This window comes from Hemitrygon akajei, chromosome 14 (assembly GCF_048418815.1).
Source record: "Hemitrygon akajei chromosome 14, sHemAka1.3, whole genome shotgun sequence".
Taxonomy (NCBI): domain Eukaryota; kingdom Metazoa; phylum Chordata; class Chondrichthyes; order Myliobatiformes; family Dasyatidae; genus Hemitrygon; species Hemitrygon akajei.
In genome coordinates this window covers 89783012-89808805 of record NC_133137.1, presented here as the reverse complement: position 1 = coordinate 89808805, position 25794 = coordinate 89783012, and the positions used below count along the sequence as shown (strand labels likewise).

Below are 25794 nucleotides of genomic sequence, written 5' to 3'. Positions count from 1 at the left end.
ATATCTTGGGTGCTAAGGATGGAGATATTCAACAGGGGAGTGGTAAGGATTGAGATAGACTAATGTAGGGAAACCATGTGCAACATTTATTCAGGAACAGGACTGGTTACTTCTCAAACTTCTTGTCCTCTTCCCCGCTTCCTGTTTCATTTCCTGTTACTAAGCAACTATGTGTGTGAACATTCCAGGGTTTAGGGGTTCTTGTGAAATCTCCAGATGTCCTCCATATAGAGCCACACCTGCCATTGGAAATACATGCAATACACTTCATAGAGTAGAGTATCAATGTAGCCGAGCTTCTAAGAGAATTTAACAGCACCGGGTAGTTTTCACGTTTCATATGGGAATAGTCATGTTGGAAACACTGTGGAAGAGAAGCCTTTATTCAACCAAAACTGAAAACCTCCTAGGGGTCTTTATTCTATAACTATTCAGAATGCATTATATGGTACAGCAATAATTGTAACATTAACTTAAGCATCATTCCAGTAAAGGCACAGCTGAGATGCAGTCTTACACACATCCACCATGACGTCATATCTCAGGCAGACACAAATATCAAATTCTTTGAGCATGCTGAGCTAAAAGGGACCTTAGCATATTTCAGAGGCTTGTAATATACTTTATTACCAATGAAGTCCTTCGAAAGTCCGGATAGGATTGTAATGTGGTGTAATGGCAGGTCTTGTGTGCACAGCACACTCCTACAAACAGCAATATGGTCGTCAGGTAATTCCATTTAGCACAGATATTGGCCTTTGCCAACCATGCTAAACCCAAAATCCCACCCAGGCCCCAAGGAACTGCAGAGAGTTGTGGTCACAGCTCTGCACATCATGGAATTCAGCCTCCCCTCACTGCCTCAGTAAAACAGCCAACATAATCAAAGACCCCACCCACCCCCAACCCTGGACATTCTCTGCTTCCCCCCCACCCCACTGGGCGGTGAATGCAAAAGCTTGAAAAGCACCACCAAGTTCAAGGGCAACTTCTATCCAACTGTTTCAAGACTCTCAAAGATCTACAATCAAGATGAACCTTTGATCTCTTAATCTACCTTGATGTGGCCCTGGCAACTTATGGTCTGCCTGCACTGCATTTTCTCTCTAACTATGACACTCAATTCTGCATTCTGTTATCGTTTTCCCTTTTATGAATTCAATGCACTGTTGTAACAAAATGATCGGTATGGATGGCATGCAAAACAGAGTTTTTCACTGTACCTCAGTACATGTAACAATGATAAAAGAATTGTCAATTAATGTTCCCCTTGCAAGAGGTCTTTTACATTGAATGGGTCCTCAACATCCCAGCAGAACCTTCGGCAGCAAGGCATCGAGGCACAGTTAAGTCCTGGAACTTGTATTGAAGCGACAAACTACAGCGTCAAAGTCAAGAGAGTAAGCCAGCCCACAGACCTGACCCAATCCTGTTACAAAGAAAGGGAGCTTGATATAACTCAAAGATTGTGAAGGCAGGCCTGTGTTCTGAAAGCAGATAGGTAGGCTGTATGAAAAGTGGAAGAACTCTGATAGGATTGAGTCAGCACGGAAACAACGGTGGAATTGAACCCGGGTCGCTGACACTATTCTAGCATTATGCTCACTTCTATTGTGCTGCAGAGTTTTGTGTCTGCATGAAAGGCTTTTAACCTCGTCTCTGGATGCCAGCTTTGTTGTTAATATTAGCAGGTGATTGGATCTACTTCAAGAAGCAGGCAGGTCACCTGGCCGAGAGAGAATCTCAACGCCCAAGATTCAAAATGTCTCATTTATAAAGAGGACCAACTAAAATAACAGGCAAGGGATATCATATCACATTCTAGCCAATAGGTCAAAGGTGAAGGTCAATACTATGATCACTTTGACCAGTTTGACCTGCGCTTTTTTTATCGTATAATGTTAAAAATTTATGTTTAGTTTTTATTTTCTTGTGCTTGTCAGTCTCTCATGCTCTGTGCCTGTGGTGCTGCTGCAGGTAAGTTACTCATTGTACCTGTACATGAACAGGTACATGGGGCAGCATGGTAGGGTAACGCTGTTACAGAGCCAGGGATCGTAAGATCGGGGTTCAATTCCCATTACTAACTGTAAAAATTTTGTATATTCTCCCTGTCACCACATGGGTTTTCTCAAGGGGCTCTAGCTTCCTCCTACATCTCAAAAGACGCACAGGTTAGGGTTAGAAAGCCCTGGCATGCTATATCGGCATTGGAAGAACAGTGACCGCTATGGGCTGACCCTTACACAACACAAACAATGACACAAATGATGCATTTCATGGTATGGTATGCTTTGATGTTTTGAGGTGCATGTGGCAAATAAAACTAATCTTTTATGTACCTACTTGTACATATGGCAATAAACTCATCTTTGACTTTGGAATGTATGGAGATCTATGCTGATGAAGGGTCTCCGACATGAAACATTAACTTTGTCTCTCCACCTGCAGATGCTGCCTGGCCTGCTGAGTGTCTCCCACAATTTATTTCCAGTTTCTGGCATCTGCAGGTTTTTTTTCTGGTTTCCATATTGAAGATCACCTTGTACTGAGCCTATTCAAAACTTCAAAGAGAACAAAACAGAAACTCTCAGCAGATCGGGAAGCATCTACGGGGGAGAGAAACAGAGTTGATGTTTGCAGTTGATGACCTAAGCGTGGTTCTCAGCTGCATTTCAGATTTTCAGAATCTGCAGTACTTTGATTTCTAACATTCTCTAAATGCTATTGATATTTCTGATGGACAGAGCCATTGGGTTTGATGAAAATGTATTGGCATTGACAATTGTTTTGATCATCTGCATTTAGTTTGACAATTGTACTATTTCTGCTGGAACAGAAATCATTATCACATGCTTTTCCATGCTAACCATGTTCCCAGTTCTCAAGGGAAATGTTGGAGCACGGGCTGAGGAGGGGCTCTGAGACAGTGCCAGAGAAACTGCTGTCCACCTTGGCTCTGATACAGGAGGATCGATGATGTATAAAACCCTAAGAGAAGGACTGCATACAGTTTTGATGGGCCTATTATAGGAAGGATGTCGAGGCTTTGGAGAGGGTGCACAAGGGGTTTACCAGCATGTTGCCTGGATTAGAGGCTGAACAAACTGGGGCTGTTTTCTCTGGAGTGGAGGAGGCTGAGGAGAGATCTGATACAGGCTTATAAAATGTAGAGAGGCATAAAGAGATAGGCAATAATCTTTATTGAAAGATTGTAATGCCTAATACCAGAGGGCATGCATTTAAATGAGAGGGGGTAATTTGAAAGGAGATGTGAGGTGTAAGTTTTTGTACTTGAGTGGTGGTCGCCTGGAATGCACTGCCGGGGGCGGTGGTAGAGGCTGATACACTAGAGACTTTCAAAAGATGTTTAGATAGTCACTGAATGTGAGGAAAATGGAAGGATGTGGGCGTTGTGTAGGTAGCAGAGATCAGTTTAATTAGCCATTTGATTACTAATTTAATTGGTTTGGGACAACATTGTGAGCTGAAGGGCTGTTTCCTATACTGCACTGTTCTGTGTTCTACAGTATGTGGCAATGTTGCCTGTGGAAAGCATTGGTAGATAATTCAAACATCTGAGCTCCGTGACACATTGAGGTTCCTTTAGTCACAGGCAACATCAACTCTGCTTTCAGTACTCCGGCTAGACTAACATCTGCCTTTGGCAGCAGCTCAGCTCAAACCAACCCGTTGACACAATATCACATCCATGCTCAGGATTTATGGGGTGCAAGATTGATAAAAACCAGGCAGAGAATCTCAAGCTCAAGCAGCCAGAAGGGTTAATAACGATCATCAAGCGCACCGTGGTTTGTTTGCTGTTTCAGCCACATGGATCAGGCAGAGGGTGCATTTGTGGCGTGACGTATCAGAGCATAAGTGAATGAGCAGAGGTTTGATGGCGCTGTACAAGATGATAAGAGGCTGATTCAGTCCGGCAGATCGACTGGATAGCCAGGGACTTTTTCCCAGGGTGGAAATGGTTAATATCAGGTGGCATAATTTTAAGGTGATTGGAGGAAAGTATGGGGAGGGACGTCAGAGATAGTTTTTTTACAAAGAGAGTGGAGGATGCATGGAACGCCCTACCAGGGGTGGTAGTAGAGGCAAATCCATTAAGGGCATTTAGGAAACTTTTAGATAGGCACATGGATGAAAGAAAATATGTAGGAGGGAAGAGTTAAGTTGATCTTAGAGTAGGTCATAAGGTTGGAACAACATTGTTTGTCAAAGGGCTTATACTGGGCTGTAGTGTTCCAAGTTCTATGTTCTAAAATTATGAGCATTGTAGATAGGGCTAATGTAAGCAGGCTTTTTCCACTGAGGTTGGGTGAGTCTAGAACAGTCATAGGTCAGGGAGAAAGATGAAATCTTTAAGGGGAACCTGAAGGGAGAAGTTCTTCATTCAAAGGATGGTGTGACTGTGGAACTAAGTGGAGGGTGCAGTTTCAATTACAACATTTAAGATAAGCTTGGATAAGTACATCAACAGGAGGGGCATGGAGGGCTATAGTCCAGATGTAAGGTCGAGGGGACCAGGCAAAATAACAGTTTGGCATGGACTAGATGGGCCGAAGGGCCTGTTTCTGTACAGTAGTGCTCTGTGATTCTATGCAAGGTTGGTGTTGCACGGAGGTTAGTGGATCCTGATGTCAGGGGCAAGACAGGTCCACAACCAGATGGACTGAGTGCTGGGGGAGCTCAGTAACCTGGTGGAATTTTCCACTGTAATTTCTCACATCGTCCTTAGGCTTGTTGCTTCACAAGCAGAGTTGTGTTGAAAGCAGGACTTTCTGTGATCTTTAAGAGGAATCACATCGGGAGCCAGACTCCATAAATTCCAATGTGCTCTCCTGATGAAATTCAAAATCCCCATTATATTATCTGAGGCATTTTCAGCTGTACTCATTAAATAAATGCGCAGAACATGATCCCAATTTGATTGAAGACTTACTTTGGGTTAACTGCCTTACTGTGGTTGCCATTAAACAAGCTGCAATTCCGTGGAGATTAGGATAAATCAGGAGAAAGAATATTGTTTCTATTCTTTGCATTGTTTGCATCCATCATAGGGGAACCAGTCTCGACAGAGTAAAAATTAGGTCAGACTTTGTACAGTTGCTTTGGGTTAGCCCGGTGATTATTTGCAGATCTTTAGCCTGTTTTCAATCCCCCTTGCAATTGCCACAATGAATATTTCTTCAAATAAAACCCTAAATATTACTCTTCTGTTGAAATGGTGACAGAATATAATTGTAGTCAGCTTCCTTCGAGGTGCTTGAATTACTGCCTTGGAAGCAATCCCAATGTTGTAGGTGGACAAGGGGGAAAACAAGCAGAGAAGAGGGCAGAAGACACAGAATCAGAATCAGATTTCTTATCCCGGACTGATACGACATGAAACTAGTTATTTTGTGCAGCAGTACTACAAATCACAAAAATAAATAAATAATGTTTAAAAGAAAGGGATAGCGAGGTGGTGTTCATGGGTCCATTGACTGTTCTGATGGTAGTGGGAAAGATGCTCTTCTGAATCATTGAGAAAGGGTCGTCAGGCTCCTGTACCTCCTCCCGGATTGTAACAATGAGAAGAAGAGATGACAAACACAAGGAAGTCTGTATATGCTGGGAATCCAAAGGCAACATGCACTAAATGCTGGAGGAACTCAGCAGGTCAGACACAATCTATGGAAAAGAATAAACAGTCGACATTTCGGCCCGAGACCCTTCTTCAGGAAGGCGAGATGTCCTGGATGGTGAGAGTCTTTAATGATGGATGATGCCTTCTTGAGGCATTGCCTTTTGAAGATGTCCTCAATGGTGGGGAGGCTTGTATCTCGATGGAGTTGGCCAAGTCTACAACCCTCTGCAGACTCTCGTGATCATGTGCATTGCTGCTTCCATCCAGGTGGTGATGCAACCAGGTCAAATGCTGTCCATCGTACATCTATAGAAATTTGTAAGTCTTTTGTGACATACCTAATCTCCTCAAACTTCTAATGAAGTAGAGCTGTTGGCGTGCCTTCTTCACAATTGCATCAATGAATTGGGACTGTGAGCTACACCAACATTCCATTATTTTATGAAATCGAGGGATTGGAGGAGGCAATTTAGCCCATCTATTCTACGCTGGCACCGGAGTATAGCAATCCCTATGTTCCCATCTCTTCCCCCAAGATTTTGCAAACTATTTTCCCTGTGTTCATCGAATATCCTTTTGAAATCCATGATTAATTCTACTTCTATGCCTCATGCAGTCAATGAGTTGCAGATCCTGACTTCTCTCTTAAGCAGAGAATATTTTCTTATATCTCCCTTGTATCAATTGCTGGGTTTTAAATCTGTACGCCCTGGTACATGAAGAGTCCATCAGTGGGAAATGACTTCCTCCTTTCTCCTCTGTCTAAACCAGCCATGATCTCCTCCACCTCTCCGAAACCTTCTCTTCCCTTTTCTTTGCTCTGAAGAGAAGAAACCAGTCTTCTCCTGTCTGGAGCTGAACCATGCACAGTATTTTGTTATACGCTTTTTAGCATTCTTTATTTAATTTTGTAAGTAACAGCAATTTTTTTTCGGGTGGCAGGGTGGTGCTCGGTCTCCACCAAAGGGAGTGTAAAACCCTCCTTCCTTCTGCTAGACTGCAGGTCACCCCTGGACAAGATGTAGCACCTGCTAAAACCCCCCCAATCAGGGTCACGTGAAGCCATGGGAGCAGGTGGTGGATGGTCACATGAGCATCTGGTGCATATCACAAGTCCTGGTTATGTGACCCCTGACGCCACATCTCTGAAGAGTACAGATAATGGCTGGGGTCACCTATCTCATAAAGACACACTGCCCAGGAGAAGGCAATGGCAAACCACTTCTGTAGAAAGATTTGCCAAGAATAATCATGGTGTCCATAATTGCATACGTCATACGACCCAGCACGTAATGATGACGATGATGATGAGTAATTTTAAGTCTTTGCACTGTACTGCTGCTGCAAAACAACAAATTTCGTGTCATGTAAGTCGGTGCCAATAAACCTGATTCTGATTGTCCTGGATGATGATGCTTCTCGTGCCTTGTTTGAAGTGCATCCATGAAGGAAAGTTTCTTCGCCTGTTGCCAATTTGTGCACAGCTCCCTCTCACAAGTAGCGATAATGCCCAGGCAATCTGAGTTGGTGATATGGCAGGAGGGACAAATCTCGGCCGGTGCAGCACACAGAGATCACCAGCAGCTCTTCCAAACACTGCCAAAGGACTGTTTAAACCTACCTAAGGCAGCCAGTAGCATCTCACTGAGGTGCCTCAATGAGCAGGTCAAAAGGTTGTGTGTTCAAATCCCACCAAAGAGACTTGAGAACAAGATCTCATGTCTCGTTTTGCACAGTCTGTTTTTTTCACTTGACAGCATCTACAGAAGTCGCTGCTTCAAGAATAAGTGTCTATCATCAAGGAACCTGACCATTCAAGTCCAAATTCAAAGTTCCAAACAAATTTATCATCATAATACCTATATGCAACCATATACCACCTTGGGATTTGGTGTTTTGCAGGCAATAATGGGGGAAAAAGAAATACAATACAATTTATGAAAAACTACACATAAACAGGCAAAGACTGACAAATAGCAATATGTAAAAGAAGACCGACTATGCAAATGAAAATAATACTGAGAACATTAGTTGTAAAGAGTCCTTGAAAGTGAGTCTGTAGGTTGTAGAATCAGCTCAGAGAAGCAGTGATTGAAGTTGTCCATGCTGGCTCAGGAGCCTGAAGTTGTAATGTAACGAGTGTTCCTGAACCTAGTGGTGTGGGACCTAAAGCTTCAACTGCCCAAAGGCAGCAATGAGAAGGGGTCATGGCCCGGAGGGTGGTGATCTTTGATCATGGGTGCTGCTTTCTTGTGACAACACTCCATGTAAATGTACTCAGTGGTGGGGAGGGTTTTGCCTGTGATGGACTGGGCTGTGTCAACCAGGTTCTGTAGTCTTTTCTGTTCCTAGACCTGGCTGTGATGCTTCACCCTGCTATGGTCAAGCAGGAAACACAAGGCTGAAATTCCACACCGCCAGGTTCAAAATACTTGCTTACAACTTTCAGGTTCCCAAACTGACCTGCTCATCCCTAACCCTACCTGAACAATGGACCATTATGAACCACCTTGTGCACTACCATGGACTTATCTCCGACTGTGTAAGAACAATACAGCACAGTACAGGCCCTTTGGCTCACAGTGTTGTGCCAACCTTCTGACCTACTCTAAGATCAATATAACCCTTCCTCCCCACACAGCCCTCTGTTTATCCATCATCGATTTGCTTATCTAGATGTCCCTGATGTATCTGCCACTACCGCCACCCCTGGTAGTACGCTCCATGTACCCACACCTCTGTGTAAAACAAAACCTTTCTCATGTGTTAGAACAGATGTCTCATTTTCAAGTCTTCTTCTTCGCTGTCTTGTAAAACTCATATATATAATTTATGTCTTGTGTGTTGTTTGTGCCTACATATGCCTGATATGCTACCACAGCAAGATTTTCATTATCCCTGTACCTCACCGCACTTGTGTAGATGATAATGAGCTTGGCTTGACTTGTCTTGGGCTGTAAGTTCAGGCCTTACAAGAGTCAAGAACTAAAATCAAAGATGATGGAAGTTAAAATCTCCAAACAGGTGTGACCTCTTTTAAATGACTCTGCATTTCCTGCTTTTACTGTTATTCAAAGGCCAGCAGTCATGTGTGTTCAGTTCTGGTCGCCATTATAGGAAAGATGTGGAAACCTTAGAGAGGGAACAGAGGAGAATAATGCCTGGATCAGAGAGCACGACTCATGAGGGAATTTTGAGCAAACTACAGCTTTTCTCTTCGGAGTAAAGGTAAATACTGAAGCAAAGTACTCATTAAGTCCCTCACTCCCACTCTCCACATCCAAGTAGCTCTTCCCCCTTGATCCTTGAGTGGTCCTACCCTCTCCCTAGTCATCCTCGTGCTCTTAATGTATGTATAGAATGCCTTAGAATTCACCTTAATCCTACCCGCCAAGGACTTTTTATGACCCCTCCAGGCTTTCCTAACTACCTTCATTAGTTCTTTTCTGGCTTCTTTATATTCCTCGTGTGCTCTGTTTGATCCCAACTTTTGAAGCTTTATACATTTTTCCTTTTCCTCCTTGACTAAATACATCACCTTTCTGGACATCCAAGGTTCTCTTATCTTTCCATCCCTGCCTTTCCTTCTAACAGGAGCACACCTTTCCTGCACTCTGTGCAATTGATCTTCAAACACCCTCCACATGTCTGATGTGGACTTGCCAGAGAAAAGGTGTTCCCAAATTAACGCTTCTTAGTTCCTGCCTAATACCCTCATATTTGGCCCTACTTCAATTTAAAACTCTCCAAAAGGACCATAGCGATCCTTATCTATAGCTATAGATATCTCTGTTTTATACACAGAGAGTGGTGGCTGTCTGGAACACACTAGAAGGGGTGCTGGTAGAGGCAGATACACTAGGGACATTTAAGAAACACTTAGACACGCACATGGATGAAAGGAAAACAGAGGACTGTGTGGGAAGGAAGGGTTAGATTGAACTTGAAGTAGGGTAAAAGGTCAGCACAATATTGTGGGTCAATACCGTGCTGTACTGTTCTGTGTTTTATGTTCTAACACACTGCAGGATGCATTCTCAAGAGCAGCAGCATAAAAGATCAATGGATTGTCCAGAATCCTTAATGATGTCTGGCCCGTGGCGCATTGTCTGTCTGTAAACAAGCATGATATTCTGTAAAAACATCCTGTTTTCGTCCACAGAGACAGAAGAAAAAATAAAGATCGAATCAATTCGCAGAGGTCCAACAGCCAATTTAGTTAGAGGACGACCAAGGGTCAGTGGGCAGGCATCCTGTCTCAGAGTGCAAAAGGGTAAATCAGAATCACTTTTAATATCACTGGCATATGTCATGAAATTTGTTGTTCTGCGGCAGCAGTAAATTGCAATACCTAATACCAATAACTGTGAATTGCAATAAGAAATATATATATATAAATTGAATAAGTAGTGCAGTAAGAGAGCAAAAAAAAGTGACATAGTCTTCACGGGTTCATGGTCCATTCAGAAATCTGATGGCTGGAGAAGAAGCTGTTCCTGAAACACTGAGTGTGTGCCTTCATGCTCCTGTTCCTCGTCCATGGTGGTAATAGGGAGAAGAAGGCATGTCCTGGGTGATGGGGGCACTTAATAATGGACTCTGCCTTTTTGAGGAATAGCCTTTTGAAGATGTCCTCGATGCTGGGGAGGCAAGTGCCCACGATGGAGCTGGCTGAGTTTACAACTTTCTGCAACTTCTTCCGATCCTCTGCATTGACCCCTCTCCATACAAGGCAGCAATGCAACCACTTAGAATACTCTGCATGGTACATCTGCAGAAATTTGCGGGTGTACCACGTCTATTCAAACTCTTAATGAAATACTGCTGATGTCAACCTTCTTTGCAATTGCATCGACGTGTCCGTGCTGACTCTGCAATGTGGTACGAAGGTATGTGATCTGATTGAACTTGCTACCTACAAAATAAGATGCTAAAATAAAGTCTCGTGTTGACTCCTGGTGGTTGGGTAATATCAGGTAGGACCAAGGACTTCAGCAAGGGGAAGTTAGAAGAACACGCACCAATCCTCATCAAGGGGTCAACAGTAAGAGTGAGCAGCTTCAAGTTCCTGGCTGCCAACATCTCTGAAGATCTATCCTGGGCCCAACATATTGATGCAATTATGAAGAAGGCACGCCAGGAGCTATACTTCATTAGATTTGTTGTGTCGCCAGAGGCTCCTGCAGCTTTCTACAGATGTACTGTGGAGAGTACTTTGACTGGTTGTATCACCACCTGGTCTGGAGGTGCCAATGCACAGGATTGGAGAAAACTGCACAGAGCTGTGGACTCAGGCAGCTCCATCATTAAGAAACCTCATTGCCGTCCAATATGGCAGGGCTGCTACACAGGGTGGGAAAAAGCAGCAGAGGGTTGTAAGCTCAATCAACTCTGTCATGGGTACCAGCCTCCCCAGCATCAAGGACATCTTCAAAAGGTATTGCCTCATAAAGGCAGAATCCGTCACCCAGGACAGGCCTTCCTCTCATCATTACCATCCGGGAGGAGGTACAGGAGCCTGAGGACCCACTATGTTTTAGGAACTGCTTCTTCCCTCCTGCCATCAGATTTCTGAAAGGTCCATGAACCCATGAATACTATCTCACTGTTTTGTTTCCATTTGCACTGTTTATTTATTTATTTTTATAGAGCAATGAGGAATTTTTTTATGTCTTGCACTGTGCTGCTGCCACAAACCAACAAATTTCACAACATACAGTCCTGGGTAAAAGTCTAGGCACATATATATAACAAGAGGAGATTGTAAATCTGGCGGGAGTGAAGGATGTTGGGAGTGGCAAGGGTGGAGCGCCATGGGAAGGGTGTGGGACAGGTGGCAGAGAAGGAGTACTGGGGCAGGGTAGGGCTGGTGCGGGTGCAGATACTCCTAGCTCTGAATACCAGGCAAGGTAAATGATTCCAAACAATTGGTTTATTGATCATTACAAAATGTCTCTCTGGTGCTTCCTGCTCCCTCCCCTCTCCCTTCCCCTTTTCCCAACCATGATTCCCCTCTTCCTACCCCTTCCCCACTCTCAGTCAACAATAAAGACCCATATCTGAATCAGGTTCATCGTCACTCACATGTATCGTGATTATTCTTTGCAGCAGCTGTACAGTGCAACACATAGAATTACTATAGTACTGTGCAAAAGTCGAGTTACATACTGTATATGTGCTTGTGATTTTGCACAGTTCTGTAGGTCAGTGAAAATAAGCCTGGTTCTGATTTTGATTCTGAATATGCCATGGTTACTACTTTTAAGCAGAGGTGGAAAGTCCTGGGGTCCTGGCCCAAACGTCTGGCAGCCAATCTGTACTCTGCAAACTCTCACACACAGTAATAATGACCAGATAATCTACTTTGTTGATAGTGATGACAAACTATCATCACTATCATCACAAACCAAGACAAATATGGTCAGGCACTACGGACAGAACTCGCCTTCTGTCCCTCCAAACAACGTCGTGAGAGATTTTACCTCTTTCTGAGACAGCTAGGTAATGCGAGGTAACATTGCAGCTCTATAAAGCTCTGGTTAGATGATATTAGAGTATTGTGTTCAGTTCTGGTCACCTCATTATAGGAAGGATGTGGTAGCTTTAGACAGGGAGCGGAGCACATTTGCCAGGAGGCTGTCTGGATTAGAGAGCATGCCTTATGAAGATTGGTTGAGTTAGGGCTTTTAAGACCATAAGACAGTAAGACATAGGAGCAGAATTAGGCCATTCAGCCCATCGAGTCTGCTATTTTCCCACTCAACCCCATTCTCCTGCCTTTTCCTAGTAACCTTTGATGCCATTACTAATCAAGAACTGATCAACTCCTACTTTAAATATACCCAATGACCTATTCTCCACAGCCATCTGTGAAAATGATTTCCACAGATGCACCATCCTTTGGCTAAAGAAATTCCTCCCCATCTCTGTTCTAAAGAGTATTGTATTCTGAGGCTGTGTCCTCAGATCCTAAACTCTCCCACAATTGGAAGCATCCTCTACACGTCCACTCTATATTCAATATCCAGTAGGTTTCAATGAGATCCCCCCTCATTCTTCTCAATCCCAACGAGTGCAGGTCCAGAGCTATCAAACGCTCCTTAAATGTTAACCCTGTCGTTCCTGGGATCACTCTCATAAACCTCCTCTGGACCCTCTCCAATGCCAGGACATCCTTCCATATGGGGAACAAATTTTCTATCACAATGTCCTACTGAACTGAAGTTGGTGATATGCTGAGTATTCTTCTCAGGCTTTGTGTTGTAAGGAGATTAAATTAGCTGTGAGAAGTACGTATTAAGGCGAAGGCAGATAAAAGTTTTAAAACGCTGTGCGAAGCTGGCAGGGACAAGGAATAGAGGCCAGGACTGATCAGCCATAACCTTATGGAATTGGTGGGCCAAGGGGTTCCTTTTTCCGTTTTCCTGACAAAAGAGCTGTTTGCTCCTTCTGTGTGGTTGGAAGATATATTATTATTTTTAATCAGAGATACACCACAGTAACAGGCCCTTCTGGCCCACAAGCCTGCGCTGCCTAATTACACTCATGAAACCAAATAACCTACTAACCCACTCGTCTTTGGAACGTGGGAGGAAACCCATGCGGTCACAGGGAGAATGGGCATCTTCCTCACAGTGGCGGAGAACTGAACCCGGGTCGCCAGCACTGTAACAGTGTTCTGCTCACCACTACCCTACTGTGCCACCCTCAGTCTAAAATGGGTATTAATCTATGTCAGCACGCAGAGGCATTTGCAGAACCTCTGAGTGAGGGAAACCACTTCACGCTTCATATTTATTTTACCACGTGCTCGCCGAGACGTACAGTGAAGTGAACCGTTCCAACCAAGACACCTGAGGTTTTGCCGGGGGGGCAGCCCACGAGTGTCACCACATATTCCGGCGCTAGCGTAGCAGGCCCACAATGCTCGTCAGAACAACACGGAACACGACAGGTAACAAGACAACAAGCCCCGTTCCTCTCATGCACAGCCCTGCACCCCCAGGACAGGCCACCAGCCAATAGCCTCCAGGGGACTCAGACTTGGGCCTGCAGACACAGGGCTTCAACCACCCCCACCCCCAGCGGACTCGCCTACTGACTTACCAACATAGCCTGGCGTGCCGCAGGCTGTCGACATCACATCGCCCGAACCTTCCATCTTGGACAAGCCGAAGTCGCTGATCATTATTTTGGATTCTTCATCAGGACTGAAGTATAAGAGGTTTTCTGGCTAAGTAAAGATCAGAGAAAAAGAAAACACACAAGACTGTTTTTTATTCTCTTCTTTTAGAATGAATGAAAACTCCATTAATTAGAATCAACTTCAGAGAGGATGTTTCCTTGCTGGGAGAGTCAGGAACCTTACATACTGCCCCCATTTGGCTCACATCCTGCTAAATTAGGGGACCTCAACCAGGGGTCCATGGACCCTTTGCTTGATGGTATTGATCCATGGTATAACAAAGTTTAGAAACCTCTGATCTCGAGGTTTATAGATAGTTTATTGATCTAGATCCTTTCTGTCCAACTATCTTTTGAATGTTATTATACCTGTCTTGACCACTTCATCTGCCAGCTTGTTCCATATACAAACAACCCTTTACCTGAAGAAGCTAACCCTCAGGTTCCTATTAAGCCTCTCCCCACTCACCTTAACCCCTTGTCCTCAAGCTCTTGATACCCTACCCCAAGCCTGGGAAAAACTGAGTGCATTCACCCCTATCTATGACCCTCAAGGTTTTTCCTAAGGTCACTCCTGCCTGCGTCATACTCTGAGGAATACAGCCCTAGCCTGTCTAACCTCTCTCTATGACCAACCTGTCAAGTCCTGGCAAGTTCCTCGTAAATGTTTTCTGCGCTCCTTCTATCTTAAAGGTTTCTTCCTGTAGTGGGGAGACCAAAACTGTACACGGTACTCCAAATGCGGCCTCATCATTGCCTCGTACAACTGCAACATCCTAACGTCCACGCTCTGTGCCCTGACTGATGAAGGCCAGAGTACCAAAAGCCTTCTTCACCACCCTGTCTGACTATGACACCACTTTCAGGGAACTATGTACTTGTACCCCTGGGTCCTTCTGTTCGACAACCCTCCTCTCAAGCTCTCTCTGTCCATTGCAAAAGTCCTGCTTTGGATTGACTTCCCAAATTGCAACACCTAGCACTCATCCGAATTAAACTCCAAATGCTCCTCCTTGATTTTGAACTAACTGTGCAGAGGCATAATCACAGTGTGTGCGAAGGATTGTATGTGGATATCTTTTTCAGCATTTCACAAGCAAATCCTACAAACTGCACCCTCGTATGGTGTAGGTTGTCTGATTCCCTCTCTTCCTACAACCTTAGGAAATCCCCCACTCACACAAACCCAGTTTCCTTCTGCAATTTCTTTGTCATATCATACCAACTTCATCACCAATAAAAAAAAACAGGAGAGTAGATGTAGAACAGAGATGGGGAGGAATTTCTTTAGCCAGAGAGTGATGCATCTGTGGAATTCATCGCCACATTTGGCTGTGGAGACCAAGTCATTGGGTATATTTAAAGTGGAGGTTGACAGGTAAGGGTGTCAAAGGTAACAGGGAGAAGGCAGGAGAATAGAGCAAAAGGGTTAATAAATCAGCCATATTGGAATGGCAGAGCAGATTCAAAGGGTCAAATGGTCTAATTCTGCTCCGATGTCTTATGGTTATCAGAAAAAAAACCCATTAATAATTACAACTTTTAACCTAGAAGGAAAGGAAAATATTTTCAGGAGATAAGCATCTATCATTAACCAAAAATAAATTGTTAATAATGTCTAACGTCACATAGTTTTTCTGAAAAAGATAAGGCTTGCATGCCAATTGTGGTAACAATTATCGGAGGAGCCGAGTTAAACCTACTGAATACTGAAAGGACTAGATAGAGGGGAGGTGGGGAGAATGTTTTCATTAGTGGGGGAGTCTAGGACCAGAGGCCACATCCTCAGAATACAAGGATGTTCCTTTAGAACAGGGATGAGGAGGGTGCTGAACCTGTGGAATTTATTGCCACAGATGATGCAGAGGCCAAGTTACAGGGTATATTGAAAGCAGAGGTTAAGATGGGTTCTTGATTCATAAGGGCGTCAAAGGTTACATGGAAAAAGCCAGAGAATGGGGTTGAGAGGGATAATAAGTCAGCCATAGTAGAATGGCAGTACATACTCAATGGGCCGCATGGCCTAATTGTGTTCCTATCTCTTATGGTCTTATCCACTTAATGTGTCTGAGTGTATTAGCAAAGCAAATTAAACATGCATTTGAAGTAATCTGATGCACAAGTACTTGGGTTAATGACTCTGTCTGTTGATATCCAACTGTGTTTACCCAAGACATTTTTCAAAGCCTGTTCCCTTGATGTGATCACTAGCATTTGATGTTAACTGAAAAACAGCCACAGGAAACATTTAGCTGTATAATGGATCCCAACAGTGAGACTCCCCGCTTTGCCCAGTCAGTAACATATTCAGGAATTAACACCCTGTTACTGATAGAAACAGGAGCTTCACCAATCACCATCTCACTGCTAAAACTGTGATCTTTCTTCCCTGTTACATCACCTGCTCCTGCCTTAGCTCATCTGCTGAGAAACTCCACAAACATTTCCTGGTTACAAGTTTAATTCCTGGCAGACCAACCACACTCCAAACTCACAAGTGAACTAAGTCTCTGCTGCCCATGTGTTTAACAGGCACCAAGTCCTGCACATCTATCACCTTTACTTTTTGCTAATGTTTACCAGCTCCAGGTCCAGTATCCTTGTCTACAAATACTGCCCTCCCTGGTGGTCCCTTGTTTCTAGGAGTGAACATCACCAAACAGCTATTTCAGTCCAACCACATAGAAGTTCAAAGTTCAAAGTAAATTTATTATTGAAGAATGTAGACGTCACCACATACTACCCTGAGATTCATGGTTGTGAAGGCGTTCACAGTAAATACAAAGAAGCACAATGGCTCATTTGCTGATAACCTCCACAAACCTTATCAAGGTAAGAACCTATGGTATTACAGGAAAAAATACCAGCATGAATAGAATATTGGCTGATTAGCAAGAGGAAAAGGGTTGGAATAAAGGGAGCCTTTTCTGGTTGGCTGCTGGTGACTAGTGGCATTCCACAGGAGACTGTATTCAGACAGCTTCTTTTAACATTATATGTCAATGATTTGGGTGGCAGAATGGATAGTTTTGTAGCCAAGTTTGCAGACAATACAAAGATAGGTGGAGGGGCAGGTGGTTTTGAGGAAGCAGAAAGGCTACAGGATTAGAAGAGTGGACAAAGAAGTGACAGTGTTGGGAAGTGTACGGTCATGCACTTTGGTAGAAGTAAAAGCATGGACTGTTTTCTGAATGGGTAGAAAATTCAAAAGTCTGAGGCACAAAGGAACCTGGGGATGCTCGTGCGGGATTCCCTAAAGGTTATTTTCCAGGCTGAGTTGGTGATAAAGAAGGCAAATATGCTGTTAGCATTCGTTTCAAGAGGACTAGAATAGAAAAGCAAGAACATAATGTTGAGACTTTATAAGGCATTGGCGAGGCCTTAGTTGGAATATTGTGAACAGTTTTGGGCCCCTTATCTTAAAAAGAATGTGCTGACATTGGACACGGTTCAAAGGAGGTTCACAAGAATAATTCTGGAATTGAAAGACTTACCATATGAGGAGCATTTGATGGCTCTGGGCCTCTACTCACTGGAATTCAGAAGAATGGGGGAGGGGATCTCATTGAAACCCATCGAATGATGAAATGCCCTAATAGAGTGGATGTGGAGAGGATGTTTCCTATGGTGAGGGAAATCCAAGACCAAAGGACACAGCCTCAGAATAGAGGGGTATCCATTGAGATAACTGTTGAAGAGTAATTTCTTTAGCCAGAAAGTGGTGAGTCTGTGGAATTCGTTGCCACAGGCAGTTGCGAAGGCCAAGTCACTGGGAATATTTATGGCAAAGGTTGATAGATCCTTGATTAGTCAGGGCATGAAAGGATATGAAGAGAAAGCAGGAGATTGGGGCTGAGAGGGAAATGGATCGGCCATGATGAAATGGTGGACTTGATGAGCCAAACGGCCCATTTCTGTTACTGTATCTTATTGTCTTATTTCCTGAATACAAGTCTCTACAATTTAAAGAGAACTATGTGAAAAACAAAGCAGAAACGTCCAGTGAGCGGCATTTCTTTGGGCAAAAACAACTAGTTAGTGAGAGAGATCAGAGGAGAATGGCCGGACTGGTTCAAGCTGATTTGAAGGTGACAGTAACTCAAATAGCCATGCATTACAACAGTGGTGTACAGAAGAGCATCTCTGAATGCACAACTCATCGAACCGTGAAGTGGATGGGCTGCAGCAGCAGAAGACCTCACCGGGTTCCACTCCTTTACCTAATAACGCGGCCAGTGAGTGGGTGTTGCATCAAATTTCAACCATGCGTTATTAATGCTGTTTAGATCTAACGAGCCACAGCCATGATGTTGATTATTTGAAGTATATTGGCAATATGATCCAGTGTGATGGGATTATTGCCTTCTTCAATAAACTGTGACTTAATCCCCACCTTCGCAATTGGGTTGTGAAGTGACAGAGTCCATATGTTGGATCAAATTGATGGGCTGACATGATTAGTAGGCAAAACCACCAGATTAGGGCATTGCTTCATCGGTCTGGAGAGGGTTACCGATCAGAGAATCAGAATTAGGCTTATTATGACTGACATAAATCTTGAAATTTGTAGCTTTGTGGCAGCCGTATAGTGCAATGCATAAAGTATACTAAATTATAATAAAAATATAAAAAATAAATAAATAGTGCAAAAAAGAGAGCAGAATAGTTCATGGACCATTCTGAATTCTAATGCCAGAGGGAAAGAAGCTGTTCCTGAAATGTTGAGTGAGGCTCCTGCACCTCCTCCATGATGGTAGTAATGAGAAGAGGGCCTGTCCTGGGTGGTGAGGGACATTAATGATGGATGCCACCACTTTGAGATATCACCTAGGCGTACAGGTACATAGTTCTCTGAAAGCTGGGACACAAATAGACAGAAAGGTGGAGAAAGTGCTTGGCACGCCTGCTTTTATCAGTCAGGGCAATGAGTACGGGAGTTGGGAGGTCACATTGCAACTGTATAAGATGTTGGTGAGATTGCACTTGGAGCATTATGGGCAGCTATGGGAAGGATCTCATTAAGGATGTCACGAGGATGCTGTTGGGATGGAGGGTCATGAGTTATAAGGAAACGCTGGATGGTATTCTTGGAGCGGAGGGAGAGGAGGGGAGAGGAGGGGTGACCTGGCAGAGGCATATAAAATAATGAGGGACATAGATAGGGTGGGTGGTCACATTGACATTTGTTTTCCCAGAGTTGGGAAAGATGTGATGTTCATCAGGTTTGCAACTCAAGCTTAGTTTTTCTAATTAATAGAGATGGTTTTTGGGGACGATTTGGGAAGCTAGGGGCCCTACATTGATGCAAGTGACGCACTTCACTGCCCGTTTTGATGTACAAGTTCCAATCCAAATTCAAGTTTAGTTATCATTCAACCATAGCCAAATGAAACAGTGTCCCTCCAGGACCAAGGTACAAAGCACACAGAACACTGTGCACAGCTCATGTGGATACGATTTCAGAAAAAGACATACGGTCACAAAGAGAAAAAAATAATATAGCACAAGTCCCTGAGTGTCATGCCTGTAGTTTGTTCTGGTCCAGCTTGTTCTTCTACGGAGTGAACACTGGAGGGCAGTATTGGGCAAACACCGGAAGGCAGCACCAAGTGAACACTGGAGGGCAGCACTGATACACAGCGCTAACCCTGTACGGATTCAAAGGTGCCCGACAGAGGCCCCTGCTGTCTCCCACACTGCCAGGGCATCCTCTGTCTGGGCAACTGCAACGTGACCCCACGTCCTAGGCCTAGGCCTTGCCACAACTGAAGCACCTCAACTCCCCCAATGTCGGTCTCGCCACGGAGCCAGCAAAATGGACTCACAGTGTTCTAAGTTAACAATGTCCAACAGAGTCTTCTGGTCACAATAAAAATGTCCAAGACAATTACTCACACAGTTTGTGGATACCACACCATCCTGGCACAACGGTATGCACCAAGTCCAGGTGACAACACAACAATAAATCTAAATCTAAAATCAGAGGATACGGTTTAAGGTGAGAGGGGAATGATTGGGAATGGACTTGAGGAACAACTCCCTCACACAGAGAGTATACGAGATCAGCTGGCTGAGGAGGTACAGGATCCTGAAGAGATCACACTCAACATTTTACAAACAGCTTCTTCCCCTCTGCCGTCAGGTTTCTGAATGGACTATGAATCGGGGACCATCCCACGGTGGAAATTCCAGACCACTCTTGAATCGATGAGGGATGCTCGACAGCTGTGGCAGGGCTTGAACTCAATCACCTCCTAGAAAGTGAATTCAAGCGACATGGGAGACAGCTGGGCTTCACGTCCAGATGAGCTCAATGCCTTCTATGTTCACTTTGACCATCGGAACGTGGAAGAACCATCGCGAGCCCACTTGACCCCAATGATCTTATGATCTCAGTCTCTGAAGCCGACATTCAGATTGCTTTTAGGAGGGTGAATCCATGGAAAGCATCTGGACCGGACGGGAAACTGGCCACGTACTGAAGACCTGCGCTGACCAAATGGCCAGTGTGTTCACTGAGATCTTCAACCTCTTGCTTTGGCAGCGTGCGGAATCCACCTGCTCCAAACAGGCTTCAATTATACCGGTGTCCAAGAAGAGCTTGGTGACCTGCCTCAATGAATATTGTCCAGGAGCACTTACATCCACGGTGATGAAGTGTTCTGAGAGGCTGGTGATGACACATATCAGCTCCTGCCTGAGAGGCGACTTGGAGCCACTCCAATTTACCTACCAGAGCCACAGGTCCACAGCAGATGCCATCTCATCGGCTCTTCACTCGTTCCTGGAACATCTGGACAGCAGCGATGCATACATTAGGATGCTCTTCATGGACTCAGCATTCAATGCCAGCATCCCCTCAAATCTACTCAATAAGGTCCAAGTCCTTGGCCGCAATACCTCCTTGTGCAATTGGATCCTGAATTTCTTTACCTGTAGATCCCAGTCAATTCAGATTGGCAACAACATCTCCATGACCTGCATCAGCACAGGTGCACCACAAGGTTTTGTGCTCAGCCCCCTGCTCTGCTCACTTTACACCCTATGACTGTGTGGCTAAGCACAGCTCCAACACCATATTCAAGTTTGCTGATGACACCACTGCTGTAGGCTGAATCATAAATGCTGATGGATCAGCATACTGGAGGGAGACTGAAAACTTGGCTGAGTGGTGCCGTAACAACAACCTCTCACTCAATGTCGGCAAGACCAAAAAGCTGATCGTAGACTTCAGTAGAGGGAAACCAGAGGTCCATGAGCCAGTCCTCATTGGAGGATCAGGGCTGGAGAGAGTTAGCAACCTTAAATTCCTGGGTGTTACTATTTCAGGGAACCTGTCCCGGTCCCGGAATGTAAGTGCAATTGCAAAGAAAGCACGGAGCCAATTCTACTTCCTTAGGAGTTTGCGGAGATTCAGCACAACACCTAAAACTTTGACAGACTTCTATAGATGTGTAGTGGAGAGTGTATTACTCGGCTGCATCAAACACCAATGCCCTTAAACAAAAAATACTACAAAAGCTAGAGGGTTCATCCCAGTACATTACAGGTAAAGACCGCCCAACCATTGAACATATCTACAAAAGACACTGGTGTAGGAACATAGCAACCATCATTAAAGATCCTCACCACCCAGGCCATGCTCTTTTCTCACTGCTGCCATCAGGTAGAAGGTAAAAGAACCTCAGGACTTGCATCATTAGGTTCAAGAACAGTTTCTACCCCTCTTGAATATAAAGGGATAACTACTCACTTGCCCCATCATTGAAATGTTCCTACAACCAATGATCTCACGTTAAGGACTCTGTATCTCATTACCTCATGTTCTCGTTATTTATTGCTATTTATTTATAATTGCATTTTCACAGTTTGTTGTCTTCTGCGCTCTACCTGATCTTTCATGGATCCTGTTATAGTTGCTACTCTATAGATTAGCTGAGTAAGCCCACAGGAAAATGAATCTCTGGGCTGTACATGGTGACATATTTGTACTTTGATAATAAATTCACTTTGAATCCATGAACACTAACTCAGTGTTTTATTCCCTTTTGCACGACACTTTTATATTTATTATTGAACTATGGCAATTTTTTACGTCTTTCATTGCACTGCTGGTGCTGATTAAGAATGGCAACAACATCTATCAGTGATAATAGACCTGCTACGGATTCTGATTCTAATATTCCACCACCAATGTCTGTAATGGTGAACTGGAGCTACTGACGTTCGGGGTAACAATAGCCTGTTCAACGTCTCACTGACAAAACAATTGACTTTTTGGAAGTAACACTGTCCACACCCAGGTGTGGAGCAAGGAGCACAAGGGGTTAATGGATCCTCACCACTGCAGATCCCAGAGGCTTGGAGAGTCTTTGTAAGGAACCCGCACCAGTTCTGGAGGGTGCCCACAATCCCCACTCTCTAACCTCGTGGGTGGCATCACCTTCCCTCCAACCCAGCCAACACTGGAGGAGCAGACACGAGGAAATCTGCAGATGCTGGAACTCTGAGCAACACACACAAAATGCTGGTGGAACACAGCAGGCCAGGCAGCATCTACAGGGAGAAGCACTGTCGACTGTTAACACTGGAGGAGGTTAAGCAGGATGCTGCCTGGATTAGAGGTCACGTGTTATGAGGAATGGTTGAGTGAGCTAAGGCTGTTCTCTTTGGAATGAAAGAGGAGGACAGGTGACTTGATAGAAGGGTATCAGACTTAAGAGGCATAGATCAACTGGACAGCCAGCAACTTTTTCCCAAGGCAAAAATGGCTAATACGGGGGGGCACAATTTTAAGATGACTGGAGGAGAGTATGTGGGCGGGGGGTGGATTTCAGAGGCACATCTTTTAACACAGTGTGGTGATGTGTGGAACTGCCAAGGGTGGTGGTGGAGACAGATACATTAGGGATGTTTAAGAGACTTAGGTAAGCACATAGATAAAAGCAAAATGGAGGGTCATATGCATATGGGAGAGAAGATTTAGATTGATCTTGAGTAGATTAAAATGTTGGCACAACATCATCATAGGCCAAAGGGCCTGTCTTGTGCTGTACTGTTCTATATTCTAACACCTCCCTCCTGTTCCTCCTCACTCCCCTCCACTCCCCTCATACCCTCCGTTCCTCCTCACCTACTTCTTGTCTCCCAGGCAAGAGCAATGAGGGTCGGAGCAACAAACGGACTTCCGGAGGAACTGAGCAGGTCAGGCAGCATCTGTGGAGGCAGAGCGATGGTCGAATTTCGGATCGGGACCCTTTCCCTCCACGGTTGCTGCTCGATCCGCTGAGCTCCCCCGGCAGAATGATCGTTGCTCCAGACCCCAGTGTGGTGGGGTGGGGGGGGAGCCTACCTTCAGGTCACGGTGGACAATGCACATTTTGTGCAGGTACTGAACGGCGTTCAACACCTGTCGGATCAGCGTGCTGGCGTCTTTTTCAGTGTAGAATCCCTTCTCCACGATACGGTCAAACAGCTCGCCCCCTGACACCCTGAGGAAAAAGCGGAGGGGGAGAATGAGTGAGAGGAAAGAAAATTAAAACATTGTCCTTCCAAACTTTCATCTATGTATTTATTTAAAGTTACTGCATGGTAACAAACCCTCTTGGCCCGATGAGCCCCCACGGTACCTTTGGAATTATGTCCTTGGAACTAAGTATTTGGACTGTGGGAGGAAACCAGAGCACTTGGAGGAAATCCATGTGGCCACAGGGAGAACATACAAACTCCTTACAGACAGCGGTGGGAATTGAACCCTGGTCGCTGCCTTGAAATAGTATGTTTCACTGCTACATGACCGGGCCACCCCAAAAATCGGAATGGTTGTCCCAGATTTATTTTATTTCGAGATACAGTGCAGTACCAGGCCTTTTCAGCCCAACAAGCCCGCGCCGCCCAGTTATGCCGAAGTGTCCCACTTGCCTACTAACCCCCGCGTCTTCGGGATGTGGGAGGAAACTGGAGCGCCCGGAGCAAACCCGCGCAGTCACAGGGTGAACGTTCAAACCCCTTACAGACAGGGGCAGGAAATTACCGCGGGTCGCTGGTGCTGTAATAGTGTTACGCTAGCCGCTGTACAGCCATGCTATCCTAGAAGCCTGAATGGTTCACTCAAAATGCACTGGTTTAAACTGTTTTCACTGGTTTAACTACATGTCGCTTTGGGTTGGCTTGTCTCATTTCAATATATAGCAAGGCAGACACAATATGGATAGGGAAAATTTAGAGGGCATGGGGTAAGAAATGGGACTATCTTGGATAAATATCTTGTGATGGGTGGCCGACAATATACTCTACTTCCGTTGCCAACATAGCATGCTCACAATTTACTAACCCCAACCCATATGTCTTTGGATTGTGGGAGGAAGCAGCGGGAATTGAACCTGGGCCGCTGGCGCTGTAATAGTTTTATACTAACCGCTACACTACCGTGCCACTCAGCTGTACATTCCTGTTTGAAGACACTCTGCGCAGGGCGCATGACTGAGATTATCAGCTCCACAGCGGAGTAACCCAAGGACTGCTGAACTGTATCGGATCGACCGCGAAGATGTGGCAAGAGTGCATGTGGCCGCTTGATCGATCGCACCCTGAATCACCGGGCCTCCTGTGCACCGAGCGCTCTCTCTCTTTTCACGTGGGCTTTCGCCTGTCTCGGTGGGCCTAGCTCATCGCTCTCACGCCATCCAGCGTGTACCGTTGCTAAGATGGCTCAGTAAAAACTTTTAATTTTACTACTCTGTTGTTGTTCTTGCTCTGAGCATGTGTAACCGTGCTTGGTTTTCCTGGTACTGAATGCACAATCTTCCCTCATCACGTTAGGCAATGTGCTGACTGGTCTGTAGGGAACATGAGCAATAGTTGTCCATTACGGTCCTTGAGGTATTCCTGCATGCAACTAGGTCACACCAGATCCTGCACCTTGTCTACCTTGTCGCGTCTCCCAGCATCCTTCTCAAAAATCTAATGATCCCAGTCTTGAATTCACTCAATATCTGTGGCAGAGAATTCTGAAGGATCACCAACCTCTGAAGATATTTTTCTTCACCTCAGTCCCCAGATGATCGATCCCTTCATCAGTAGTATCTACAGGAGGTACTGCCTCAAGAAGACAACATCCATCATCAAAGATCCCCCCCATCTCGGCCATGCCGTCTTCTCACTGGTATCATCAGTCAGGAGGTACAGAAGCCTGAAGTCTCACACCACTGGTTCAAGAACAGCTACCTCCCTTCATTCATCTAGTTCTTGAGCCAACATGCAGAATCCTCATCACTACAGTTTAGCAACACTATGACTACTTTGCATTGCAATGGACATGTTTTTATTCTAAATGTGTTCTTTCATGTAAAAATTGTCTAATTTGTGTTTAATTTATGTATTTTTCCCGCGAATGCTGCTTTTCTGATGCCTTACACCAGTGATGCTACTACAAGCAAATTGAGTAGAAAGATGAAAGGTTGACTTTATTTGTCACATGTACATTGAAACATCAAATTATACAATGAAATGCATCATTTGTGTCTAGGATGTGCTGGGAGCACTCTGCAGGTGTTACCACACTTCCAGCCCCAACGTAGCATGCCCATAACTTACTAAACCTAACTCCTATGACTTTGGAGTGTGGGAGGAGACTGGTACACTCGGAGGAGGAAACCCATGCGGTCACGGGGAAAACTCCTTACAGACAGTGGCGGGAATTGAACCCTGATTCCTAATTGCTGGTGCTATAAAGCATTAATGCCAACCACTATGATCCTATGATGCCCTTGCATGTTTTTCATTGCACTGATGCACATATATACTCGTACAGATGACAATAGACTTGATCAGGCTTCAGATAGACGCTCCATCTGCAGGTATCTTAGTCAGCATGGCTTGGTCGGGCTGAATGGCCTATTTCCATGCTGGGTTCCTCCAATGGCAGCACTGACTACACTTCCAAAGTACTCCACCATGGACCTCTT

At 44.8% G+C, this 25794-nt stretch overlaps 1 protein-coding gene across 1 annotated transcript in view; it reads right to left on the bottom strand.

The window, feature by feature from the left end:
* Positions 1-25794, bottom strand: part of camk1da (calcium/calmodulin-dependent protein kinase 1Da) — a 292341-nt gene that overhangs the window by 72141 nt on the left and 194406 nt on the right. The window contains exons 4-5 of the mRNA XM_073066564.1: positions 23181-23319; positions 13751-13877 (exon numbers count right to left, since the gene is read on the bottom strand). Coding sequence (XP_072922665.1) covers positions 13751-13877; positions 23181-23319 — 266 coding nt within the window. The remainder of the gene's footprint in view (positions 1-13750; positions 13878-23180; positions 23320-25794) is intronic.